At 36.1% G+C, this 17,876-nt stretch overlaps 1 protein-coding gene across 4 annotated transcripts in view; it reads right to left on the reverse strand.

Annotated features, from left to right (window-relative positions):
* The window catches only part of WDR11 (WD repeat domain 11), a 107,292-nt gene that overhangs the window by 21,995 nt on the left and 67,421 nt on the right, over positions 1-17,876 (reverse strand). For 2 of the 4 annotated variants that reach the window (XM_058298273.2, XM_058298274.1), the window contains exons 12-16: positions 12,806-12,916; positions 9,922-9,993; positions 4,939-5,047; positions 2,015-2,139; positions 1,202-1,349 (exon numbers count right to left, since the gene is read on the reverse strand). In XM_058298273.2, the coding sequence (XP_058154256.1) occupies positions 1,202-1,349; positions 2,015-2,139; positions 4,939-5,047; positions 9,922-9,993; positions 12,806-12,916 (565 nt within the window). Of the gene's footprint in view, positions 1-1,201; positions 1,350-2,014; positions 2,140-4,938; positions 5,048-9,921; positions 9,998-12,805; positions 12,917-17,876 lie in introns of all 4 variants that reach the window. The other 2 variants (XM_058298272.2, XM_058298271.2) reach the window with 1 other exon arrangement.

Genomic DNA, 17,876 nt, shown 5'->3' on the forward strand with positions numbered 1-17,876 from the left:
ATGAAATTCCATAGTCTGAAACAGTTTAGAAATTACTTTAACATAGCCTTTTTTGAAGTAAGGAAGGTTTTTGGAGGGGATGACTACGTGTTCTCTAGTGGTTAGTTTGGAAAATGTGGCAGTCAGCCTCTAGGAGGCCTCTACTAATCCTGCCATTGGTACTGTCCCTTTGTAGACACCACCCAGAAGGAAAAGGGCCGACCTATGTAACTAGTAGGATACTGTAGATGAGATGGAGAGTGAGTTCTGGAACTAAGTAATGAAAAACATTGCAGCTTCCTTCTTTCTCTAAGATCACTCACTCTGAGAAAAGCCAACCGTCATGGGGAGGACACTCAAAGAACCCTGTTGAGAGGTCCACAGGTAGAAGAGCTGAGGCCTCACACCAACAGCCAGCATTACATCTTAGAAGTGGATCCTCCTGCCCATTTAACTTCAAATGACTGCAGCCCCAGCCACCATTTGAATGCAATCTCACGAGCCTCTCTAACAACTATAAAACACAGGAACTGGGATTATACTGAAATGTTCCGTTTTTGGGTGGCAATTTCAATAAACAGATTCTTTAAAAATCACCTCATGTCTACATTTAACTATTACAGTAATCTGCATCAATTAAAATTTTTTTCTTCATCCATTACAAATACCCCATGAAACCTGAGTGAGATTACTATAATAATGTTAAAAATTATTAACTTCAGAAACCTTAAAGGACTCCACAAGGCCATAAGATGGATATATAGTAGTAAATACTAGTAATACTCATTACTTAAAACCTGATTACTATTATCCAAAATAATACTAGACTGTAAGTCAAATCCTTCAGGATAGTGCCTGAAAGAGGACAGACACTGGAGTCGGGCAGACAGACCCCTTTAAAACACTGCTCTGCCATATAAGTAAGCTGGGTGACCCTGGGAAAGTTATTATCCACTCTGTTCCAACACAGATAAAATGGAGAGTTTATGGATTATTGTGGGGGATAAAAATGAGTAGTACCTAGTTAAGTATTTAATCAAAATAGTTTTAATGCTGTTTTCTAGCAGTACTGTACAAGTTTAATCAATTCTCTTAAATAGTAAAGTTAATTTAAAGTTTTCTGAAAGAGCTTTCCAACTTAACTATGGTTCCACTGGATATGAAACCAACAAAATTTTTGATAAGAATTCTTGATTAAGATTTAAGCAAAGGTTGGACTCACATCTGGTGGAATCCGTGCACTGTCTTTCACTGAGTTTCCTTCAACAGTGAGATGATAAACCTGGCCATCAGTATCAGTAAACACAAAATGCTCCCGGGCAGAGATGTTCTGACTGAGTTCAGATTTACTTTCTGCTTCCTGCAACAAACTTTGGGACAGAGAAAAATAAGATAAAGACATTTCTTTTCCTAGACTGACATCTATAATTAATCAACTCACCCAAAATACAGATGCATTAACAAGAGGTTGAAAAGCATTAAAAAAAAATCTTTATCCACCAAATAACGGGAGAACACAAATCACTCCTAAGTAACAATACCAGGAGGGACAAAGTTATCCACACTTAACTCAAGGAAAAGAACCCTCTTGGTTCTGTTTCTGCTACAGAATATTCATCAGCAAAGAGATCTCACATCTACTCATCATCTTGGAAGCCTTTATTTGTAAAATTGGTAGGGATGGAGTTGCTACTTAAATTTAGAATTCCCAACCCAATTTCTCGGTATGCATACACAGTAATATGCTCTATTTCTATGTTTATGTTACCTGCGTTTGAATTTCAGAAGTTGAAGTTTAAGGAACAGATGGGCAGAGAGGCTGATCCTACTCACAAATGGGTGTTGATGTGTGGATATTACTGCAAACGTTACTGACTGTATGAAACAGTTACATTAATAAAATTAATTTTCCCATTATCTGTCTGGACATGTACTGAATATGTTCAAAAGCAGATGCCTGTGGAGGACACTTGTCAAGTTCCCAACAATGGTAATGATATTAAAAATGACAGTGGCAAGAAACAGCATACTGTACCTGATCACAGATGATTCAGCGATACTTAGCTCTGTATCTGAAACCACAGTTTGGCGGGCCATGGCCTCTCGGGTAGCAAGCTGTTTCTTTCTCAGACTTTTCAAGTTGTGAGAAGGTGACCATTCCTGTTCAGGAAGGACAGAGTGAGGTAAATACAGACCTAGTGATAAATACTGGGTTTCCTTCTGTCAAAGAATTACTCTAGCATTGCCCATCATTATTTATCAATACTATACATGAATTAACAGATTTTTTTAGGCTTTATATATTTATAGGAAGGTTAAACAAATGTATTTTAATTAGCACTTAAGGTAGAAGATTTTAATAATATAAAAATTTAACTGCAAACCTCTGAAAGCACTAACCTGATACTTTTTTATTCACAAAATGAAAATAACGCATTCATTATGGTATTTCCTATTCCCCACAAGGTATGACTAGTCCCCTTTCCCTTAAGTGCACAGGGTTGACAGTCATGTTCTTCAAATCACAGCACACTGTCACCCACAGGTCTACACAAACTATGCTATGTATCTCATTCTGTTTCTCTTTCCAATCAGCATGATGTATTTAATTCCTACCCTCATTTGTTGTGAATGCTGCATTACACTACATGGGTGCATCCACAACGTTTTTGTTTATTTGTTTTTTTAAAGATTTATTTATTTTTATTTCTCTCCCCTTCCCCTCTCAAACCCCCTCCCCCCAACACTGTCTGCTCTCTGTGTCCATTCACTTGTGTGTTCTTCTGTGACTGCTTCTATCCTTACCAGTAGCACCGGGAATCTGTGTTTTCTTTTTTTTGTTGTGTCATCTTGTTGTGTCAGCTCTCTGTGTGTGCGGTGCCATTCCTGGGCAGGGTGTACTTTCTTTCATGCTGGGCGGCTCTCCTTGCGCGTGGGCTCCCCTACGTGGGGGACACCTCTGCACGGCAGGGTACTCCTTGCACGCATCAGCGCTATGCATGGTCCAGCTCCACACGGGTCAAGGAGGCCTGGGGTTTGAATCGTGGACCTCCCATGTGGTAGGTGGATGCCCTCTCCATTGGGCCAAGTCTGCTTCCCTTCCACCACTTTTTAATCTGTCTGTTCTCTCAGCACAGGATATTCAGATTGCCTTCAAACTCCCATCATGACAAGTGACTAGGCAGTATCCTCTCAGAAGTTACTTTATGGCAGGAAATGAACAGTTGGAGCAAAGAGCATGCCTGTCCTCCTCTAGGTACTGCCAGTTTGCTCTCCAGCCTGGCTGCACTGGTGGACAGCCCTCACAGAAGTGCACAGATTGCTGTATCTCTATTCCACCCACAACTGATACTATCTAGTTTCCCAGTTTTTGTTGGTCTAAAAGGTATTTCATGGTTACTTCACTTTATAGATCTCTGAAAAATGTTGCCCAAATATTTCTTCACATGCTTTTTGGCCATTTAGATTTCACTAACATTCATTAACTATTCACACACTTTGACCATTTTTCCATTGGAGTTAACTATTTTTCCTTGCTCATTTGAAGGCATTCCCTCAGTAATAATTCCCTGGAAGGATTAGGTAATACCTTGTTTGTTTGTATGTATGTATGTATGTATGTATGTATGTATTTATTTATTTCTCTTCCCTCCTCCCCGACCCCGGTTGTCTGTTCTCTGTGTCTATTTGCTTTGCTGCGTCTTCTTTGTCCGCTTCTGTTGTCGTCAGCGGCATGGGATTCTGTGTTTCTTTTCACTGCATCATCTTTTTGTGTCAGCTCTCCGTGTGTGTGGCACCATTACTAGGCAGGCTGCATTTTGTTTCGTGCTGGGCGGCTCTCCTTATGGGGCGCACTCCTTGCGCGTGGGGCTCCCCTACGCGGGGACACCCCTGCGTGGCACGGCACTCCTTGCGCACATCAGCACTGTGCGTGGGTCAGCTCCACACGGGTCAAGGAGGCCCAGGGTTTGAACCGCGGACCTCCCATGTGGTAGACAGACTCCCTAACCACTGGGCCAAGTCCGCTGCCACCTTGTTGGTTTTAGATAGTGGAGAATTTCTTTATCCAACCTGTTGTCTACATTTAACTTACACAATGGATTTTCTTTAAACAAAAATATTAATTTTGATGTAGTCAAAAACATTAATTTTTTTCCCCTTCTGATTTGAGCTTCTGTTGTCCTATTGTGCTCCCAGGTCACATATATCCTTCTTTGTTTTACTCATTTTTATTTAATTTAATTTATTTTATTTTTTCGTCTGTATTCACTTTCTCAACATTACATTAAAAAAATATGAGGTTCTTTGTTTTATTCTGTTAACAAGTTTTACTTTTGCACAGTTAGGGTTTTCATTTTGGTAGAGCCCACCTTTGTACATGGTATTAGGTATTAGATAACCAGTATTTGTCTCTAAATAGTGCCAGTTTTCCCAGTACTATCTACTAAACAATCTGTCCTTTTCCCATTGATTTGTAAATTACTTTATCATATATTAAGTTCTCAAATATTCAGGGCTCTGTTTCTGAGCACTTTATTATATTGGTACATTTCTTTTTCTTGTGTATATATGACACTGTTTTTACTGCTATGTTTTTATAATATGTATGAATATCTGGTAGGAGGAGTCCCCCACAGCCACTCCATAGCTCCCACATTTCCTCCTTTTTTTTCAAGGTTGACTTCGCCATTCAGAACCTTTATTCTTTCATAAACATTTTAGAATGTGTCTATCATGTTCCTCAAAAAATCAAAATGGAATTTTGATTGGAATTGAACTAATATAATAGGTTGAGTTATTCACAAAAATAACTTCAATTATTTACATCACATTCTCTGAACACACATTTTAAATAAGAAAATACATGGCATTAATGAGTTCACTTCAAACTAAAAATTAATATTCACAACATATATGCATAGCTAAATAAACTATTCAGTTCTTAAACTGTTAACTTACCAAAGCAGTTACTGCAGGAAAGTTTTTGGACATTTCTCTAAGAAGGGTACAAGTCCTAACATCCCATAACTCCAGGGGTTTATCTTTGAACACAACTGCCAAATACTGCCTAAAATAAAATTTTAAAAATTACTAAATAAGTCCGTTTTTGCAATATTTTCACCATGAATTAGTACAAATAAAAAGTGTATTAAGTCAGAAAACTCAGATGACATATTCTAAACCTATACAGTTTAAACTAACAAGCGGGCCTATAAATGATAGTCATAAGAAGGTTAAGCTATAAGATGATGTTTGAGAGCCCATGTAACTTCACATAATTAGGCCAGCAGCCCAGCTCAGAAGAAAAAGTGAGAGAAGGCATGGGTAAAAGACCTGGCCCCAAACTTACATGAACCCTCCTTAGGCTCGCATTTCTCCTATATGATATGAGAATAACACCACTTACCTCAAGGGACTGGTTATGGAAATTATGATAAAAATTAAATGAAGAAGTATATAAAGCTTCTATTACCCTACCACAATAGGTATTCAACAAATACCACTTTCTATTCACTTTTTGTCAAGCCTGGAAGAAGTACCAAATGAAGTCAATGAATGCAATTCATCAAACATGAGGTCAGTTTTGATTACTCAGTAACCACGGCAAGGAACTAAAAAATAATCAACAAATGACCACTGATGTTGAGGAAAAGTAACACAATAGGAAGATCCCTGTACATGGGGTATCAAAGGACTCATTCTTCTGCCACTTGATAATTATGTGGTTCATATATTAAGTTTAAAATGGTCTTCATAATACCTGTCTTACCTCACTAAATGCTGTAAGAATAAAAATAAAAATGTACAGCATACATCAAAGAATTTTAAAAACCATGAGGGATTAAACAAATGCAATATATTACACTTTTTACTTTATCTACTATAAAGGTAGATACACTAATATTCATGTATGCAAATATCTAATATAAGGAAGAAACTGGTAAATGTTATAAGATTCACTGTGAAAAAAGGAGATTAGTTTTGACAACAGAGAAATGGCATTCCAGGCACAGTTACAAATGTAACAAATGGCAAAAGGCAGGAAAGGACACAAGGTGCTTGGGGCAATATGGTATCTGAGATGTGAAGCATATGAAAGCAATCATAAGAAAGAAGACTAAAGTGATAACTTCAGATCATGGTATGAAAGGTCTTAAATATGACCCTAGGGTGGGTAGGCATTTATTATGCAGAGAACAGTGAATCACTGAAGGCTTTGAAGTAAGCGGGGATAACGCCATCAGATGTAGATGTATGAATTTAACAGGCTTGTATAGAGCTGAGATTGACTGGAACAGAAGAGACTGAAGAAATCTTCTAAAGATTAGCAATTCTCAAATGTTTTAATATCAGGATCACTCTTAAACTACTGAGGACCCCCAAAGAACTTTTGTTTATGTGGATTACAGCAATTGATATTTTGCATTTTAGAAATTAAAACTGAGAAATTTAAAAATATTTTTAATTCATTAACAATGAGAAAAACAAAACTAGGAAGACAGATTTAAACACAAGTCATATTGATAACTGCAGTAAATATGAATAATTAAACACTGCAATTAGAAGGCAGAGATTATCAGAAAGCAAGCTCCAATTATATGTTGTCTACAAGAAACCATCTTTAGGGAAGCAGATTTGGCTCAATGGATAGAGCATTCGCCTACCACATGGGAGGTCTGCAGTTCAAACCCAGGGCCTCCTGACCTGTGTGATGAGCTGGTCCACGTGCAGTGCTGATGTGTGCAAGGAGTGCCATGCCACGCAGGGGTGTCCCCTACAAAGGGGAGACCCATGCACATGGAGTGCGCCCCATAAGGAGAGCCACCCAGTGCGAAAAAAAGCACAGCCTGCCCAGGAGTGGCGCCGCATACATGGAGAACTAACGCTGCAAGATGACGCAACAAAGAGACACAGGTTCCTGGTACTGCTGACAAGAATACAAGCGGACACAGAAGAACACACAGCGAATGGATACAGAGAGCAGACAAAGGCGGGAGGGGGGGAAGAAAGGGGAGGAAATAAAAAATAAATCTTAAAAAAAAAAAAAAAGGTATTTGTTTAAAAAAAAAAAGAAACCATCTTTAAATCTAAAGACATACATAGGTTAAAAGTAAAAGGATGGAAAATGATATACCATGCAAAGACTTACAGAAGGAAAGCTGCTTTATTAATATGTATCAATAAAACTGATATGTTAAAAAATAAAATAAAATGGTACAGCAACCCTGGGGAAAAAAAAAGAAAGCTGGAGTGGCTCTATCAATATGAGACCAAAAAGATTTCCAAACAAAGAATATTACCAAAAACCAAAGAGGTACATTTTCATAGTGATACAGGGACAGTTTACCAAAAGGACATAATTCTAAATATGTATGAACCTAAATAAGAGAGTTTCAAAATACCTAAAGCAAGAGCCCGAGTCCTTCAAAAGAAAAAGAAATAATCCAAAATTAAACTTAAGAGATTTCAACAATCATCTCTTAATAACAGACAGAACAAACAAGAAGAAAATCAGTAAGAATGTATTATAAAAGATTTGGTAGCAATATCAATTAACTTGACCTGACTGGCATTAATGGAATACTCTAATTAACAAGAGAATATACAATCTTTCAAGTGCACATAGAACAATCACTAAGTACAGAATAAGCAGAAGGAAGAGAATAAAATAGAGTGGCAGCCAATGCAGGAGAAAAACCACAGAGAAAAATCAATGAACTCAAAAGTAGTTTCTTTGAAAAAAATCAATAAAATTGATCAACATAATTTACTGATATCAGGACTAAGAAATCACTACAGATCATACAGATATTAAAAGGATAAAATGAATATATTGAATATTTTGAACAAGTATATATCAATAAATTTAACAACTTCATTGAAAACCAGATCTATGAAAGAAATTGAATTTGCATTTAAAAATTCTCCATAAGGACAATTCTAGGCCCAGATGGGTTTACTGGTAAATTTTTCTAAAATTCACAATTCATTCTACAATGTTAGCATTACTGTGATACCAAAACCAAACAAGGATATTACAGGAAAGCTAAACCAATATTTTTCACGAACACAGATGCAAAAATCCCTAATAAAATACTGACAAATCAAATCCACCAACACAGCAAAAAGGTAATAATACATCATGACTAAGTGGGGTTTACCCCAGGAATGTAAAGTTGATTTAACATTTGCAAATCAATCAATGTAACTTACCATATTAGCAGACTTAAAACATACACATACACACACACGATCATATCAATAAATTTGATAAAATTCAACACCTATTCATGATACAAATTCTCAGCAAACTAGGAGTAGAAGAGAACTTCCTGAACCTGCTAAAGAGCATCTACCAAAAAATTTACAAACTCCATACTTTCTCTGTAAGATCCAGGAATAGAGCAAGCATGTCAGCTCTCCCCACTTATTTTAGAGGTTGTAATCAGTGCAGTACAGCAAGGTTTAAAAAAAAAAAGCATACAGATTGGGGAAAATAAAAGACACAAAAAATTATTTGTAGATAACATAACTTTGTACATAAACAAAACTTAAGGAATCAACTAAAAGACTAATAGAACTAGTAAGTTTACTGAGGTCACAAGATATAAGGTCAATATTCAAAAAGCAATTGTATTTCAGTATACAAGTAATGAATAGCTGGAAATTGAAATTAAATACAGAAAAGGAATGCCATTTATAAAGCACAAAACAAAAAATGAACAAAAAATGTTTAAGACCTATATGCTGAAAACAAAATATTGCTCAGAAAATTAAAGACCTAAATAAGTGGAGAGATATACCATGTTCATGAATTGTAAGTGTTAATATTTTTAAGAGGTTATTCTTCCCTAATCTGATCTATGGATTCAATATAATCACAGTCAAAATCCCAGGAAAGGGGAATGTACATAGCTCAGTGGTTTGAGTGCCTGCTTCCCATGTATTAGGTTCTGAGTTCAATCCCCGGTACCTCTTAAAAATTAAAAAACAAAAATCCCAAGAAGGCTTTTTTGGTAAAAACTGACAAGCTGATTCTAAAATTTATATGGAAATGTGAAGATCTTAGAAATACCAAAACAATTTTGAAAACAATTTTTGAGAGTTTACACATTATCTGTTTTACTGATTGGTATTCATACAATTGTTATTTTTAATAATCCTACTTTACATGTATTTTTCTTTGAACTAAAAAACTCAAAAATTACTAGAAGTAAAATGGCTCCAAATTATAAATAAAGATGAGTTCTCTCACTCAGTAAGCCCATACTGAAGGAGAAATGTCATAAGAATTTCATTAAATAACAAATAACATTTTCCTAGTGGATGATGTACTTTTACAGTAATATAGTAATAGTGGGACAAAACTGGTTACTGGTTTTAACAAGCTAATGAAATGTTAAGATTCATACAAAATTTCCTCATTTTTTTAGAAGTACAGAATTAAAAGTGCAGCAACTTGGGAAGCAGCTGTGGCTTAATCAGTTGGGCTCCTGTCTACCATATGGGAGCCCTGGGTTCACGTCCCAGGGCCTCCTTGTGAAGGCAGGCTCGCCTGCACGCTGCGGAGAGCCACCTGTGCATCACTAAGCAAGGTGATGCAACAAAAAAGGGAGACAACCAAAAAAAATTCAGAAGAGCGCAGCGACAGGCACAGAGAGCAGACAGCAAGCCGCATGAGGGGGATGGACAGATAAAATAAATACAGACACAGAACACACAGTGAATGGACACAGAGAGCAGACAGCACGCAAAAAAAAAAAAAAAAATGAAGCAACTTACTTTTGTGATCCAAATGTTTTCGTTGATACAGCTGCATATCACCATTTGCTATGACTAAAAAATTCTTTATGCATCTTGCATATTTGCCTACTTAAAGATTTTTAAATTCCATGAGATTCCATTGTGATAACGCTGTAATTTTTTTAAGTTGACACTTACTTCAAATGAGATACTTTAATCATTTCGATGGGTGATTCATCGTTGCCTCGTTCACCACGAAAAGCAATGCTCCTACCTTTAATTGCAAATATTAAACATATGTAAAAACAAGAAGGCATACCACTGTAATTTGATCAGTCCCACCCTCTATTCTCCTATTCACCTTTCCATTGCTTCTTAGCTGTTTCTAATAATCTCTCTATATTTTTTAAATTCTCAAAAAGTATTAATAGCTAATGATTGATAATATATTAATTATATCCAAATATCTATTTTATAAAAAGACATTTTCATTTCATTATAGTGTTTCTTGAATTCCTTCTGTGGTTTCTTTCAATTTTAATCCAAGAATATTAATTTCAATGTAACTGTCTACTGTCTCATGTTTACAAATACTAATTAAGGGGGAAAACCTTTAAACAGATATTTAAGATTTCTTTTCCTTTGTGCAAAATACACAACTAAACTATTTTGATATGATTCTACCTAAATGTCTCTATAAACTGAAACTGGGAAATGATAACCAGGGTTCATGTATGCTATTAAAGAATTAGTTGGGTAAGCTGCCCAAGAATCTGAATGGTTTTCTAGGAATAAAAAAATATATAAAATTCTATTTTATTTCCAAATATATATATATATTAGTATCTTTCCTTAGAATTTTATTTACATTATGCAATAGAGAATATACTCAACTCAAACATAACTGTATGCCTAAATGCCTCCCTGCTCTTCAATGCCATCGAGTTGAAAATCTCATGCTCGATATTATTATATGTCAAATACTCCATGTACTTTCCTAATTCTACAAGTCTGCTTCCTTCCTTAGAAAAAATGGTTACAAAACTCTACAATCTATGAACTCAAATTTTCCACTTAAGTAACTATGACTATAGAAATTTATTCCTCAAAAATAAATCTGTGAGGCCCATTCAGATCATCTCTTGATTTTAAGGGACACTGATTTTGGACAATAATTACATCTACAAATTCCCTAAGAGCAACATTAGTGTTTGACTGAATCATAAAGAGAAGATATGTATATATCCAGGGCCACCTTAGACATCCGCGTAGCTCAGCTATCTGATACCAAAGCACATTCCTAAAGTTAGAGTAATTAAAAACTGTTTTACAAGAGGTGTAAAAGGTGCAAATAAAGGCTTCTTTAACAGTAGAGAATCTATAAAGTAATATATATGATGTATTTGGAAAAAAAACACAGAAAACACAGAAGGTAGTAACAGCACTAATGTCCATAAAACTTAGGGGAAAAAGATCCCAATCTTATTCTATATACCAAATAAATTCCAATTTGATTAACATTTATGATTTAAAATTACCTTATAATATCTTTAAAGCATGAGAAAAAACAGAAGAGAAAGCACTGATATATTTGACTATATCAACACTCAACTCTTCAGAAAGTTTAAAGATATCATAAGCAAACTTTTTTTAAAACTATGAGAAACTGTATGTAAAACATGTAAAATTACTATCAATAAAGTTGAGACAAACCAGAAATCAAACAAATGGTAAACTGTGCAATGGCAAAACAATGTATCCAAAGTTCAATGTAGAATATAAATAAATCATACATACATACATACACACATACACACACACACACACACACACACGATGTTCAACTTCACTAGAAATCAGGTTAAAGCACATTTAAAAAACAATGAGTTTTTTAAATCATTCCAATTGCTAGAGGCAAAAAAAATCTGTGAAAGACCGGTTTTAAGTTATCTAACATTCTAACATTTGTGAATTTAAGCTAATCAGAAAAAATGAACAGGCTTTTTTTTTTTTTTGAGTGAAAGGCAACAGCAGTTCATCCCTGGGGTATCACGTAACTACAGAGATAGAGTGCACCAGGAATCTGGGGATAAGGGTTACTGGGCAGGACACTTCCAATGAGACTAGAGGAAACTATTAAAGGTGGGGCTGATTCCTTGAGATTCAGTAGCATGCTCTGAGAGGTGAGAATCACTGTACCTTTGAGAACTTGGAAACATATATTGAGAATATAAGAAAGCAATCAATTACTTGATTTATCTTATAAATACACATCTTACCGGTTAAAATCATCTACATGTATTCATATTGTTATACCATTTAAAAAAAAACACATACAATTTTGTAATCTATTTGAAATAACTGCATGCAATACACACACACACATATGTATATTTTAAAAGGAGGTACTGGGGATTGAACCCAGAACCTTGTACATGGGGGGAAGCAGGTGCTCAACCACTGAGCTACATCTGCTCCACCATGCAATACTTTAAAACTCTCACTTTATTATATTTTCAAGTTATTCAGTTTGAAACTCATTGAGTTCTAGGTTTTTAACCACTCTGGCCAAGTTATTTTACTGAAATGTTTCCTACTGTAAAGTTTTCAAACTCCTAAATTAAGCTATTATGCTAAGTCAGTCAGAGACTATTGAAAGTTTAAATTTGAGCATTTTCAACAATCTTTAACCTTTAAAAGAATTTTTCTTTTTAAAGGTTTTCTATAAAGGCCAAAAACTTTAACAGAGAATCTAAAAAAGTCTAGTTATAAAGATTTATTTTAAAATCTATCTGTGGGCTATATATACAGCAATATACTTAAAAAAATAGAACTGGTATTTTTTTTTTTTTTTTTATGAATCTGTCTCTGTTCAGGCTAATGGTATTCCTTTTTAACAAAATTTCCAAATAAACAAGGATTAGATTTTTCTAGGGTATTACAGAACAAAATGAAAATATAAACAGAATATAAGAAAAAATCTAAGATGGAGGAAAGTACTTTGTAAAACAGCCTTTATAAACACAACATCTTTGATCATTACGAAAAATGGCATTTTAAATCTTTAACAGTCTAAATACACAAACCTGTTGGAAGATCAACCAACTGAAGTTCATTTCTCACTAATCCCATATTGTTCGGTGTTGAAGTAGCAAAAGAAAGAAAACCAGTCAAACTTGTCCATTCGATACCTCTATAGAGAAAAATTAAAACAAAGATGAATCTAATAAACTTTTTTTGGTTTGAAAAGTTTATAAGAAAAAAAATGTTGTCCTTATTCAGACCAAAATTTTATTATACAAGTCAATTAAAATAATATTAATGTGCCCTTTTACTTAGAGACTACATTACCATAAATTTCCTACATATGTGGAATTACTTCTAATTAAAACTTTTATCTCCAAATGTAATGACAAGATAGTTCAGTTATCAGGATTAACAGCAGCATTACAATGACTATTACAATCTGGCCAAGAACACTGCTTATAAAATAGTGGTATAAGCAGCTATGTACAATGGGGAAAGTACAGAGAGATTGAGAGGTGAGGAATTTTCTTGTTTGTCTTTTATTATTATTATTGAAATAATGAAAATGCTCAAATAATGACTGAAGTGATGAAAGCACAACTGTGTAATTACAGCAAATACCACTGATTGTATACTTTGAATGAATTGTATGCTTTATTGATGTATATCAATAAAATTGATTTGTTTAAAAAAAGACAGTGGTATGGCACTATTCTGAACAGAAAGCTTAATGTTGAATACACTTAGGAGTTTTATCAAATTTTATTAAAATTCATAGTTGGCAAAGAAGCAGAAAATCCAGAAGCAAATAATGCAAACTGAGCTGTTAGATATGGAAATGGGTAAAGTTGGAAATAGTGTATCAATCCAAAAAAAAGCATAAAAGAAAAGTCTCAAGGACAAAGACATTACAAGACAGCAACTTATACACCTGATGCCCTGGGAGTCTCATTCACATTGGACTGTTACTAAAGAGGACTATTATTAAAAGGAGGTACTGGTATTGAACCCAGAACCTTGCACACGGTGGGAAGCAGGTGCTCAACCACTGAGCTACATCTGCTCCACCATGCAATACTTTAAAACTATTATTAAAGAAATCCATCTTTTCTCCTACTAAAATAACTGGAGAGTATACATTCTCACAGCTTGCAGAGATGAAAAGAAAAGGGGTCACTGGATCAACAAAGCAAACTTATTAAAGCCTTAAGAAGGATATATATAGCTTCCAAGGGATTAGAAGATGGTTGGGAAGTCCCTTTCCAAATCTCTGTTATAAATGCAAATATGGGATTATTTTTTGAAAAATCCAACATATTATCTAGAACTGCTTGTGTCTTGTAATGGCAGAGTTGAATAGCTGCGACAGAAACATGGCATGTAAAGCCTAAAATATTTACTATCCGGCCCTTTACAGAAAATGCTGCCATTGCCTGGTCTAGTCTATTCAGCTCTACTCTAATTTGAATGTGACTGCCAAATTTAGCATTAAATACTGCTTTTAACCCATCTCTCATTTGCCTGAGAAGCCACATTGGTTCCTTACTACCTCCTCCATCATACCTGAACCTGTCTCTATGGCTTTCAAGGCCATAGAGCCATTTGCCTCATCCTACCTAACCAAGAGAACCTTTCTCATCATCTGAATCATATCCCCTGTCTTAACAACAGTAACTTTCTTCACCGACCCATACCCTGTGTACTCACCTACTTGCCTTTTCTCAGAAAGGCAAACATAATCCAAAAGAAAACTAAAGATAATATTTTGCAACAGTAGGGAATTGCTTTAATTAGCAAGAATTTAAAATCTTTAAACATAAAGTTGTATTGAAAAACTAGATTAGGCAGTTTACAACCAGATAAACTTTGGAATTTCCATGCCTGCAATGACCTCCCTCTTTCCTCTTCAAATACTGTTTGAGGGAATTTGGGGAAGATAGTGTCAGATTAGGCAGGCAGGGGTCAACTCCCTAACTAAAACAATGGAGAAAGAGCCAAAAACTGTCTGAGGGACCTGCTTTGGGGGCTGCAGACCAGGACAGTGCTTCACAACTCCTGGGAGGATGAGGGACACAGAGACAAAGAACCTGAAACCACAAATGTGAGTTACCAAACCCCTGCGGCAGCTGGGAAGGGCTCCCCTCCCTTACTCCCAAGATATTAAGCTGTGGAAAAAACCCTGGCTCAACGCAGCTGATGGAGAGGGGAACAGACATCTTCCCTGTGAGCTACAAGGAAAAAGGAAGGAGGAGTTGCAGGTCTTTTCTTAAGTGAATTTGGCCAGCAAAGCCCACTTTGAATCTCAGCTCTGGCCAGACCAAAACACAGGAAAATGCAAACTGAAAGAAATTCCTCTATGGAAGTGTGCCAACCATCTGTTGATAAGTGCCAACTGCTGGGTGGACTGGAAATTTCAGGGGGAATAAACTGTTTTTGGTTCTCTCTATACCCTAACTCTGAGGAGAATATCTACATCCCATTTGTGAGTCCCTGGCATGACTTTGATAACTTAACCTGGGGAAATTCAAAGACTTAGAATAAGTTAAATGAAGTATCAAAGAGGTGAAAAAAAAAGGGCAAGAAAGAGAAATTGTCCATCAGAGTAAATTAACGAACATATTCAGATACTAGGAAACAGGAATTATGGTGCAGCCAAAGGAACAAACCAAATATCCTGAAGAGGTGCAGGATTTAAGACAATCAATGATAATCACACAACTCTTCTAAATCAATTCAAAGAATTGAAAGAAAATGACTAAAGAGATAAAGGATATTAAGAATATACCAGATGAGCATTAAAGAACAATTTGAAAGCCTGCAAAAAAAAAAAAGTAACAGACCTTATGGGAATAAAAAACACAAAGGATGAGATTAAAAATACATGAGATGGGGAAGCGGATTTGGCTCAATGAATAGAGCATCCACTTACCACATGGGAGGTCCAAGGTTCAAACCCCAGGCCTCCTGACCCATGTGGTGAGGCTGGCCCACATGCAGTGCTGATGTGTGCAAGGAGTGCCGTGCCATACAGGGGTGTCCCCCACATACGGGAGCCCCACTCACAAGGAGTGTACCCTGTAAGGAGAGCTGCCCCTCGTGAAAAAAGTGCAGACTGCCCAGGAGTGGGGCCACACACACGGGGAGCTGATGCAGCAAGATGATGCAACAAAAAGAGACACAGACTCCCAGTGCCACTGACAAGAATACAAGCAGACACAGAAAAGCACACAGCGAATGGACACAGAGAGCAGACAACTGGGCAGTGGGGGGGGGGGGGGGAGGGGAGATAAATAAATAAAAAATAAATCTTAAAAAAAAAAAATGAGAGGGGCCATGACACCAAGGTCTCCCACAAAAGCATAGGTGGAGGTGCCTGGAGCACATCCTCAGCACTAAGCATGTGAAAATGGCAGCAGGCAGAGGCCTAGCCCAAGACCCCTAAGTATGCCTGTTATAACCATTTAACAACTGAATTTTGCAGTTTAATCCATTTGTAGAAACTCTTTTAACAGAAAGTCACTTGAAGATTTTGAATTTCTGGATCCAGTGGATTAAAATCTCAAAACTGGGAAGTGGATGTGGCTCAAGTGATAGAGCTTTGCCTACCATATGGGAGGACTCAGGTTCGATCCCTGGGGCCTCCTGGTGAAAAAGAAGAAGAGCAAGCATGCCTGCACGGCGAGTGAGTGCCCACATGGTGAGCCAGTGCCCACACAAGTGAGTCACACAGCAAGATGATGACGTATGAAAAGAGAGACAAGGGGAGAGTCAAGGTGAAGCACAGCAGAAACCAGGTAGTGAGGTGGCACAACTGACAGAGAATCTCTGTCCACATCAGGAGTCTCCAAGATCAAATCCCGGTAAATCGAAGAGGAGAAAAAATGAGAAGAGAAGACAATACAGAGAGCAAAAACAGCAGGGTAGGAGGAGGGAAAGGGGGGATAATAAATAAATAAGTAAATCTTAAAAAAAAAAACAAAACTAAATATGACTATATAAAAAAAATAAAAAATGTTAAAAAAAATCTCAAAACTCTGTTTATACACATTGCTTGGCCATTTTGTACAGCTATATGGAAATGTTGAAAGTATGTGAAGGCCTCATTCAATGGCAAAGAAGATAACATACCAATTCTAAGGATCAACATTAAGTAGGTATGGAATTTTTCCTTTTGGAGTAATGAAAATGTCTGAAAATTGACTGAGGTGTGACAGCACAACTTAGTGATGAACATGAGAGCCACTGAATATACAATGTGAATGGATTGCACAAGGCATGTGGCTGTATATCACAGTGACTCCTGTGGTAGAAGGTAGACTGAGGTTAACAGAACAAATGTAAGAATGTTCTATGATGAACTATAACAAATATATAATACTAATACATGGTGTTAATAATAGGGTGGGTATGGAACTGAAAGGAGAACTCAGAAATAGACCCTCACATCTAGGGTAAAATGATTTTTGACAAGGCTGTTAAACCCACCTGTTCTAGTCTATTCAACAAATGGGGCTGGCAGAACTCAATATTCATATCTAAAAGAAAGAAAAAGGACCCCTACCTATATCTTGTATGAGCATTAATTCAAAATGATCAAGGACCTAAATATAAACTCTAGAACTCCTAAAACTCCTAAACTCCTAAACTCATAAACTCATAAAACTCCTAAAACAAAATGTAGGGAAACATCTTCAAGATCTTGTGGTAGGCAGTAGTTCCTTACACCTTATACCCAAAGTATAGCAATGAAAGAAAAAATAGACAAATGGGACTTACTTAAAATTAATCACATTTGTTCTTCAAAAGACTTTGTCAAGGAAATAAAAAGGCAGCCTGCTCAATGGGAGAAATTATTTGGAAACCACATATCCTGTAAGAGTTTGATATTCATGTTACATAAAGAGATCATATGACTCGACAATAAAAAGACAAGCAACTCAATTACAAATGGGCAAAAGACTTGAATAAACATTTTTCCAAGGAAGAAATACAGATGGCCAAAAACACATGAAAAATGTTCAACATACCTTGCTATTAGGGAAATGCAGATCAAAACCACAACGAGATACCATTTAGCACTTTATACAATAGACATTATTTTATAAAAAACCCAGAAAACTACAAGT

Source organism: Dasypus novemcinctus, chromosome 6 (genome assembly GCF_030445035.2).
Source record: "Dasypus novemcinctus isolate mDasNov1 chromosome 6, mDasNov1.1.hap2, whole genome shotgun sequence".
NCBI lineage: Eukaryota > Metazoa > Chordata > Mammalia > Cingulata > Dasypodidae > Dasypus > Dasypus novemcinctus.